Source organism: Phycodurus eques, chromosome 22, assembly GCF_024500275.1.
Source record: "Phycodurus eques isolate BA_2022a chromosome 22, UOR_Pequ_1.1, whole genome shotgun sequence".
NCBI classification, from domain to species: Eukaryota; Metazoa; Chordata; class Actinopteri; order Syngnathiformes; family Syngnathidae; genus Phycodurus; species Phycodurus eques.
In genome coordinates, this window is record NC_084546.1 from 10,313,476 (window position 1) to 10,324,132 (window position 10,657).

Genomic DNA, 10,657 nt, shown 5'->3' on the forward strand with positions numbered 1-10,657 from the left:
GGGGGGGGGGGAGAAATCAGCACATTCAAGAAACACATGTTATGAAGCCGACTAAAACACCGTAAAATACAAAATATCCCAAAACGTCAATGTTTTTATTTCTTAAAATACATCTAATTTTCAATTTTGCATAGTAATAAAGTGCCTATCTAATATTTGCTTGAATTTTAAAGCTCGCAGTAAGTGTTAGCAAATTTGCTCCTTTGAATGCAACACGAGGTTATTCCGGAAGATGTCATCGAGCGAGGGTCTGTTTCCGGAAGACGTGGCTGTTGCTGCAGTGGCAGCTGTCCACCTTAATGATTGTTCAATGAACTCTACAATCGCTTAGTTGTCGTTTACAGTCGCCGGTCAAGTTAGTGCGAAGATGATTTCCTTAACGGACTCGCAAAGTAAGGCTTACCATCCAAGTAGCTTTCTCCCTTTTTCTACGAACCCGGCTTATTGAGTTGTTAGCATCTGAGGCTAGGAATGCTAGCTTTCATTTAGTTCAAGACATGCCAACGTTCCACTTCAGTGACTTTGTTTTGTGTCCTGACGTTTTATTTCTGAATTTATTTGACTTTTTTTTTTTAACTGATATAACATCCGGAAAATAGATATTTCAAATGTTTGCATTTGCTCTGGAATATTGGGAAAATTTTATACTGAACTACAGTAGGAACGAAAAAAAAATAGTGGCGGTTCAGATTTTTTTTTAAATTAAATAAATACAATTTAAAAAAGGGGCAAATATTTGAAATCACACCTGCCAAAGGAAATGATTGATTATAATATATAATAATTGCCTAACATGCAAGTGTTTTTAGGTCGTCGTTGGACAGTTGCCTATTTGTCAAGTTTATTTTTGGAGTCTCAAACGATTTGTGTCCTTAATAATTGTTATTGTCGCCACCATAATAAAAATATTAAATTCTCACATATTTAATAGCGGAATTCTGTCTCTTGTGTTAAAACATGTATTCCGGTGTTTGGTGGAAAACGTATGATCCTCCTGTCTGGAACACACTATTATGCTTACATAATAATAATAATAACAACATAATAATAATAATTATTATTATTATTATTGTTATTATGCTTGCATTTTTTTTAGTCTTAAGCTTTGGATTTATGAAGTATTTTTGTCAACATTTATAAAATGTTGTTGTACCAGTGGAGTAAGCTTGAGTTCCAGTTTAGCGGGTCTGAGCATGCTTTCCATGAGATTTTAATTTCTGTAAAATAGTTGTATTCAAACTGCAATTCCTTAATAAATTCAATTGCATGCAAATACTGAGAAACACCATGAAAATATGCACTATTGGGAGTAGTATAAGACTGATTGTTTTTTTGTTTTATTTATATCATTACAAAAAAAGTCAAGTATTTCAGAAGTCAGAAATGGCCTTCCAAGTGTTTGGGGCTGAGATAAATAATTACTCACCTTCAAGACTTTTATTTTGGATTTCTATTTTATCATAAAAAAACATTTATACAGAGGGACCATTTAGATTCCCGACTTGATGGAGATGGAACACTTCTTTTCCTTCTTCGAACACATATACGCACTCACACCCAAAATTTCCAGAGAAAGAACAATGCATCTGTGAAGTTAATCCTTTAAGATACAAAATGTAGTGTGACAGCACAAGTGATATTGGTTTGGACTCCAAATTGTTTGACTTTTGTGGTTGTTCAACTTTGGAGCGTCCACTGCGACTCGCCTATTGTAAATTTTATTTTTATTTTTTTCAGATTCGTATCGCGCATCATTCGCTATATTGCAGGATTTTGAGTGTATGCTGTTAAAAAAAAATATTGGAGTTACATAAACACATCCTAGCCTAAAACAAAACTTTAAAAAAATTAAAACACATATTACAAGGAATAAAATATACATAATTGAAAAGGTGTAAGAGTATGCAAAAGGTTCATACAGCTTTAAAATATGTATGAACTTAATAAATCTTCGGTCGATACTTCCAAATTTCTCCTATTGCGGGGGTGGTCCGGAACCTAACCCCCGTGATAAACGAGGGATTACTGTATAACATATGAAACAAATGTGATTCATTATTGTGTTACGGCCTTCTTTAGCAGCTTTCTCTCCAGAGTGCTACGCATTCAGCAGCACTTCCCTCGTTGAATGAAACTGTAAACTTCAGATCAGATAAGCCCCGGTGAACAAGCCATCTGTCAGCGTTAAGAGGGTTCTCACATCAGTCAATCCGCAAAGCTGTTTCACATCAACTGCAATGTTTTTTTGTTTTTTTTTTGATCAAGAAAACTGAACGGATGTGTCTCTTGTCTGTCTAACAGAAATCGGAATGGGATTAACAGGCTTCGGCGTGTTTTTCCTCTTCTTTGGGATGATCCTGTTCTTTGACAAAGCACTCCTGGCAATTGGGAATGTGAGTGTGTATATTCCGTTGCGTGGGTGTAGTGTATGTGTTTTGCCATTTTACATTTGATGTATACAATGGAATCATAAGATTATTCAATTTGGTTTCACCTTCTAATACTGCACCATGTCATTGTATTTATTTATTTATTTATTTTCTTGTCCACTAGATCCTGTTTGTTGCTGGACTCGCCTTTGTTATTGGCCTAGAGAGGACTTTCCGCTTCTTCTTCCAAAAGCACAAAATGAAAGCCACCAGTTTCTTCCTGGGAGGCGTGCTTGTGGTGCTCATTGGCTGGCCTATAATCGGTGTTGTGCTGGAAGTATATGGATTTTTCCTCTTGTTTAGGTAAGAGGACACCAACAACAGTAAAACCCTGCACTTGGAATGCACCAAAAGTGGTACAATTTAGAGTTCAGCTGAATTTTTCTGATTTTAAAATATGCTTTTAACAGTAATCATGCGTGATCTCAGCCAATCTGGTGACACTTTAGGAACTGGACTGTGCGAGTTTTTTTTTTTTTGCTTTTCTTCTACATTTGAAAGGACAAGCAATAATGAATAAACAACGCACATTCTAACACCCAATGTCTCTGTTTTCATCTTTCCTCTTGTGTCACTGGTCCAGAGGCTTCTTTCCTGTTGTAATAGGCTTCATCAGAAGGATACCCGTCCTTGGCTCCATCCTAAACCTACCCTTCATCAGTGCAGTAAGTATTATCCAAGTGCATCATTCCTTGTGTCTCGTTATGATTGCTCAGAGCATATGCTTCTAGGCGATTCATCAACAAGGTCAAACACTTCAACCGATAGACATTAACCGCACTGTAAATAGAAATATTTCAACAATTAAAAAGCTTATTAAACAACACCCGGGTAAATGTGTGCTTTAGTCTGTGGTCATTAAGACATATAAGATGCCTTATTCACTGTGTAATTGCAGCAGATGCCATAGGTAACTCGATTTAATGAAGATGCCCCAGCATTGGTGTGTGGGAGAAAAGAAAAAATAAAATAAAATAATTTTGACTGTTTCTGTTCTTTTGTTTTTCAAAGCCTTCGTAGGATAATCAGCACTTGTGGTCAGTCACTGGCAATTTTCCTTGCTTGCATGTAATGCAATAAGAAGAATAAGAAGTTGATATAAAACACACCCTTGTTTAAATGCCAGTTTTTCTGAATCATTTCAGGAATCTTTTGAGGTTTAATGGGGGGAAAAAATGCAAAAGTTAGGCTGGCTTAGATGTTTGCGCTCAAGTGGCACGATTGGGTTATTCGTCACGGCAGGGGAAAGATATCGGCTGATCTAACAGGACACGCCCACATCTGCCCAAACAACACAAATGAACATTACAAAACAACTGCTGTGAATCTAAACCACAGCATAAGCATCATTTAAATGGTGTGCCGATCACTAAATAAGCAAAATAATCATAAAATGTGGAGGTTAACCTTACCTCAAGTCACTCCCGGCCAACTAAACGGTATGCACGATGGTGTGGGGTCTCTCAAATTTTAAATATCTGGTAAGATTTTAAAAATCTTATGTCAGGAAAATCCTACTCGAACCGCTGAACTTTATTTGAGGTTAATCAGTGACTACAGTACTCCAGTTATAAGAGGGTGTGCACATTTATGCAGGGACAGTTTTTTTTTTTTTTTTAACTCGCACTCCAAAATATATATATTTTTTCAATTAAGTTACAAGTTTATAGTTCTAATTAAAAGTGGCATAATTTCTGAAATGATTATCTTTTTCTTTTTTTTTTTACATCACAAAAACCTGGCATTTTAACAGGGGTGTGCAGACCTTTATATCCACCGTAAGTATACTTAGTTTTATTTATTTAATTTAGTATTTATTGTTCATGTATATACAGTAGATGAAAATATAAAGTATGTAGTAGTCATAGTTTTAACTTTAAGGGCTCACACCACAGGGCATACAGACAATTACAACATAAATTAATAGAATCCAATTAATGTCTATAATGGCTTCCTTTTTTTTTAACTGACCAGAGACTGAAAGACAAACATTCACCCGCTAAAAATCTCCAAGGTGGAACACAATCCGTTGTGGAGACGAGGGTTGATGGTTAAGGTTTTGCAACAGGTTTTTTATTTTATTTGCCTTTGTTAACTTCAAAGGCAATTTTGAAGGAACATACAAGTGTAAAGACAAGTTTATTCTTGTTGATATTCATGTAAAAACAATCAAGCGTTATTTAATGACAGCTGACATGATGCAAAGGGGATTTGCACCTCATGCGCCTTTTTTGAATGATTACTTGAAACTCAAGTGTAAAAATAAGCCAAACTGTCAAACAGTGACTCATTCTGAGTTACAGTAACTGTGACAAGATACGACACATCGTGTTGCTGGAGTCATGGCTATATTCTCCCATTAGTGTGCAAGTCTTTTGTTTTTTACGTCCGCCAAAGAGGCGTGACTCATTGAACTCTGAGGCTGGCTGTAAATCATGTAGCATGAAGTTTTCCTGAGACCTGTGTGCCAGAGAAATCCCGTTTGGAAACTATAGCACTCTTTGAACCTGAAAGTAACTTCCGTGGCAAATACGGAAGTTAATCTTCGCCAGTGAAATGTGAGCACCGCTGACCTGCGCACCTGTATGAAATAAATCAAATAGAAGTAATTTCATCAGAATATTGTGCATATGCCTTAATTCATGTTTGGTGGTCCGTCAATAGAAACGCATGCGTGGTTGCCGTTGTACAGTTTAACGGTGCCTTGTAACCAACTTGTGCAGCAGACCGCAGCCGTGTCACTCAAAACACATTTTATCACTGACGTTCAAAAAAAAAAAAAAAGATTCAAAAAGCTAACTCACAATTGTGCCATTACTGTAGTAGTTGTTGTAGACTGTCGTTGTTCCAATAGTGAGTGTTGGATTTGACAGAGAACGCCCGCATGTCAGGGTTGCGCCACCTCGAGTGCATACCTGGCACAAGGGTGCGTAATAAATGACAGATTTGAGTTGATCTGAGAATATGTGTTTTCCTGTGGCGTGTCCCTTAATTTATATATATATATATATATATATATAGCTGCAGTACATGTTCTTCTGTTGGCGGGGAAAATGAAAGTCAAACATGCTTGCTGTTTTTCTTTTCTTTTCAGTATGTGGACAAAGCGGGCGAGAGCAACACCATGGTATAGCACTGACATCTTGTTTGCAAAGAAGGCTTCGTTTGAATATAGCAGGTTTAACAAAGCAACGCAATCTGCCAATGGAAATGATTTCAAAGTTGCTCAGGTTATACATTCAGATAACAACACCCTCCTGCTGGCGGAAGAAGACGGAAAGACTGCTTCTGTTTGCCTGTTAAAAATAGGTCATCAGTCTGTTACTCAAAGGAGTTCCCATACTATATTCCCTTCCAGTTGATGAAATCTCACATGAAAGTGGGGAATTGAAGGCATCCCCGAAACATCGAAGATGACTTCTGCAAGAATGAGTAGTGGGCAGTTTTTGCCGTATTGTCCTTTTTGTGCCTCTGCTTTAAATTCTTAAAAGCTTTTAAGTGCAGCATTTTATTTGTGCTGTTATTATGAGATACTTTTTTTTTTTTTTTTTTTTTTTTTTTTTTTTTTTTTTTTTTTTTTTTGGTCTCACAGCTACTACTAGTACTTCTAACCCATATGATATCAAACATCAGGCTTGTCAATTCCACTTTGGAATGTGCATTTAAGAGGTAAACAAATTCATGAGGTCGATTCATTAGGCTTTTGAGATTACTGTAAAGTCCATGTAAAACAAGTGACATTGTATCTTGACGTGTAGGCCATTTAAATGCTGGGCATTGCAGTCGGAGAGAGGGTTTGATGCCATTTTAAGCAGGTTTCGTCATACTTCAGATTCAAGCACATCCACAAAAGATGCCATTAAGAGGTCCCTTTTGTCTTGCTCCACTGTTTAGCTGCTCACTGCGTCTCCAATGTAATGTGGCTTGCCAACAGCCAGAAAAGGAACCTCTTTTGCAGTCAAATGCCATTTGTTGTAAAGCTTCATTTACATGTCATTTCTGTTCGTTTGGCAAAGTAGCTTCTTTCATATCAGTGGCTAAAACTCCGATAGGTCAGACTAATTACATTATTAATTCGAGGTTTCCCCGTGAATGAGCTGTACAAATTGTGTTTACGGTATTTTGTATAAATATTTGTCACTAAAGAAAAAGAGAAAAAAAAAAAAAAGTCTTTTTGCTGGAATCTTGATATCTTAAGCATAACAAACGAACCTAAACATCTGTTTTTCTGGGCTTGTCTTAAGTTAGTTACCGTGTTGGAGTGGAACCTCCAAAATGGAACCCAATCCTATGATGCTGTTTTAGTTGTTATAGTTTTAATTTCTCCCATTACATACAGTGTATTGTGAATTCATTTGTTCCAGGCTCCAACGTAGTCCTCCTTTATTACCTGTACAGTCATTTATTTTTTAAAATTAGCATCAAAGCATTTTTTGTCATACAAGTGTAAGGATAAGTTAACCAAATAAACAGGGTGACTGTCTCCTTAGTCGTAAATTCACCCTGGACAAATCATCCCCATTCCCCACTGTGAAACATGGTGGCAACATCATGCTGTGGAGATGCTTTTGTTCAGAATTGATGGGAAGCTGGATGGAGCTAATTGCAGGGCAATCCTTGAAGAAAACCTGTCCAGACCTAAATCTTGAGCATCTGTAGCGAGACTTGAAAATTATTCTTCACAGATGCTGTCCATCCAATCTTGGCTGGGCTTGAGCTATTTTCAGAGAAAAATTAGGCAAAAAAAAAATCAGTGTCGGGATGTGCAGCGCTACAAAGTATTGAAGGTCGATTAAAACAAAAAAAACATTTCAGTTTGTGGCTGTTAAGGTGGCAAAATGTGAACAAGTTCCAGAGGGATGAATACTTTTTCAAGGCACTGGAACTGAGGGAACAGGAAGGTGTTTACAAAGTCATACTGTCACCTAGCGGTGTTTTTAGATGGTGTTGGAGTTATATGATACAATATTTATGGGTTATATTACAATATTTAACTCATTCACTGCCTGCCTTCCCAGTTAACATGGATATTTGACTTCTAAAGCCGTCAATGGCAATGGATGTGTTCATGGTTGTACAGTATTTAGAGAGATGCATGTGTGTCTGTCAAAGAAGCGAATCAAAAAGCAAAACGTGACACATGATGACTGTTCAACCTCCAACAATTATTTGACTTTGAAGGCAGATTTTCCATAAAATGTTCTGGCATTTACGTTTGGATCTTCCACTATCGGCTATACAGAAATGCAATGTCCAAAAGATGAATAATATACATATAAGATGCCATGATGATAGACACTTCCCAAAGTAGAATTTATTTGGTCATTAAAACAAAAAGTGCTAAGTTTTAGAGTTAGGGGGGTATACTGTTTGTAATCAGCATATTGTACTTTTTTTTTTTTTTAAATTTTTTTTAGGTTTTTCTCCTAACAGAAAAAAAGAAAACTTCCAAAGCCTTGAAACTTTTTGTTGGTAGCTTGTCAAGGTTTTTATTTATTTTTATTTTATTTTTGCAGGCTTTAGGTAGTTTTCTGATCAATGGGAAGTAGACCTCTAGTACTTCAAGTATTTTAAAATCATTCAAACCCAAAATCGACTTAATCTGCAACATATCAAAATGCAAAATGATATTAAATTCGATTAGTAGCGATCAGTGGTTTAGGGCAGATTTGTGTGTCTGGGGAAAAAGTAAGCAATGTAATGTATTATTTTTGGGAGTAGATCGTAACTGCACCAGGCTTTAATTATAAGAGTTTAATAATACAATTAATTGAACGAATTCTAGGTAAACTGGAGCTCTCTCGGGTATAGTTTTTAATGTCCATTTATTTAGTGCACAAACAGGTAAGTGAATTAAGAAAAGATGAGTCAAGTTTTTTTTCTTTGTTTTTTTTTAAACCACATAAAAATGGAAGAAAGTGCCACAGTTAGTCTTGATGAAAGGACAGCTCAATTATCCAATTACCCGAATTTCTAATGATGTCTGGCCAACCTTCAGCCGCTTTGCCAGGTCAGCCTGCAGCTGCTAGTCAGCGGCTCTGTGCAGAACGTCTGCTGTTGGTTTTGACTGCGTCCTGTGTTTCAATCCGTCTTAAACACATGCAACAGTTTTCTTTTTGGGCGTGATGGCGTTTGCTGATGTTACTGGCTAAGGCTAAGCTCTCAGCAGCTGACCTAAGCACCTGTTCATGACGCCAGTGATAGCGGTCATCTGCTATTCTTTTGCTTCTGAACATATCTTTGCCAATAAATGCACATTTGGTCTTGATTTGTATTTTCTTCCCCAAAACAATATTTCCCAAAAAAAAAAAAAAAAAAAAGTGCAGAGGATCCAGAGCATCGGATAGAACTCACCTCTGTAGTACAGTTTTCTAAATAAGAAACCAAATATTGACTTTATGTACACAAAAACAGTAATTAATAGGAAATGTTCTATTCACAGCTTCCAGGAAAAGAAGAACATGGTTGACTCTTGGTATGTTGGTTCTTTTTCTGAAATACTGTGTAACATTTACAGCAGATGTAACAAGACACACACCTCCCAAAAAGTTCAACATTCCTCTCATCAGTCTGTAGACTATTCTTCCAAAAGTCTTGGGAGTCATGCAGATTTTAATTTTTTTTCCCTGACCTTAAATGAGGCAAGGAAGACCTGCAGTCGTGTAGATGTTGCCCTGGGCGCCTTTGTAACCTGGAGGAGTCGTCGCTGTGCTCTTGGGGTAATCTTTGTAGGCCATTTGTAGATAATGGCTCTCACTGTGGTTCACTGGAATCCTAAAGTTTTAGAAATGGCTTTGTAATCCTTTCCAGACTGACAGACGTTACTTTATTTCTCATCTGTTCATGAATTTCTTTGGATCGTGGCATCTTGTTGCAGCTTTGGAGATCTTGTGGTCGACTTCGTTTTGTCAAGCAGGTTCTATTTAAGTGTTTTTTTTTTTTTTTTTGGTTGAACAGATCTGGAAGTAATCAGGCTTGGGTGTGGTCATCAAAATTTACCCAAAAAAATGTGATTAGTCACAGTTAATATTTGATTTAACAAGGGGGGGTGGGGGGGCATTACTTTTTCCACACAGGGCCAGGTAGCTTTGAATATACGGTATTTCAAAACAAATATTTCCATAGGAATTACGACCCATAGTAAAACTTTCCATCATAAAACCGTTATTATCTAGATACATCAAAAACTGATGGTTGTCTTAAAGATTAAAGACAGCTGCCTTTGCAATGTACATGTTCTTCACATTGTACAAGCAGTTGAAGCGCTGAACAATACACATGCTGTATACTGTACATCTTGCAATGTACAGTAGATACATTGGTGTATTGATGTTTGACAACATGAGCATTAACTTCCTCAACAATTGTGTCATCCTGGCAAAATACAGTACTGGAAGAAATTAGTACTTTAGTTTCTGTGTGGACATTTTGCATATTGTTGATTGCAACATCAAGAGATGCTCTCATGAGACGTGTAGAAGTTGAAAATGAAGGCCGAGAGAAACGGGCCCCAGAGGTTCAGAGCACGTCACAGTTTGTTATGTTAACTTTGCAGATTAACATGTCAGCAGAGTGCAGACCCGTGGCAACATTGAACAAAAGTGGAGTGCTTGCCAGCGTGTTGTAGACAAACTACACGGTGGCAAGTAACGGTTTCTGCATGTGTGCACCTTTCATGTGAATCAACACTGTTGTCTCAATGTTGTTGTCCCCTCATAAAATTGACGTACTTACGTTCATCCGGAAAAGTTAAATCTGGGTCATTTTCAGATTATATAATGGTGTCATTTCAGGGATATGAAGGGGTATGCATGAATTTGTGAATGTGTCAGAACTATTGCAGGTCTTTATACCGTTAATACGATTGTATAAAGACAAAAGTGTCATCGTTTAATGAGTCGTGAGGATAATTTATACACTTGTCTCCGCAGAGTTTGAAAGGCAACACATGTAAATTGTGCAACTCACATGATTTTTATAAGCTGTTTATGCCTTTCCCTTAATGCATGAGGTTTATTTCATTGGGCCATGAAAATTACATATTCCAAACTTTTTGTGAGTACTGTAAAACAAAACACATTCCATAAAGGGGAAAAAAAAGTATAAGTATTTAATTTTTTTATATATATTTTTTAGAAAGTTTACAAATTATGGCAAGAAAATGTTTATCTAACATACTGAGAGCTGTGACAGGCGACATGTGCAATAAAGTGGAAGGATAGAAAATA

At 36.8% G+C, this 10,657-nt stretch overlaps 1 protein-coding gene across 2 annotated transcripts; it reads left to right on the forward strand.

Annotated features, from left to right (window-relative positions):
* The first annotated feature begins 254 nt into the window (after positions 1-254).
* Positions 255-5,957, forward strand: golt1ba (golgi transport 1Ba). 2 transcript variants are annotated; one of them, XM_061667635.1, is made up of 6 exons: positions 255-392; positions 2,302-2,393; positions 2,554-2,732; positions 3,013-3,094; positions 3,441-3,466; positions 5,524-5,957. In XM_061667635.1, the coding sequence occupies exons 1-5, from the start codon at positions 368-370 to the stop codon at positions 3,447-3,449; spliced, it is 387 nt and encodes a 128-aa protein (XP_061523619.1). In that variant the 5' UTR covers positions 255-367; the 3' UTR covers positions 3,450-3,466; positions 5,524-5,957. The 2 variants fall into 2 exon arrangements, with proteins under 2 accessions (XP_061523619.1, XP_061523618.1); XM_061667634.1 differs by lacking the exon at positions 3,441-3,466.
* Positions 5,958-10,657: the final 4,700 nt, after the last annotated feature.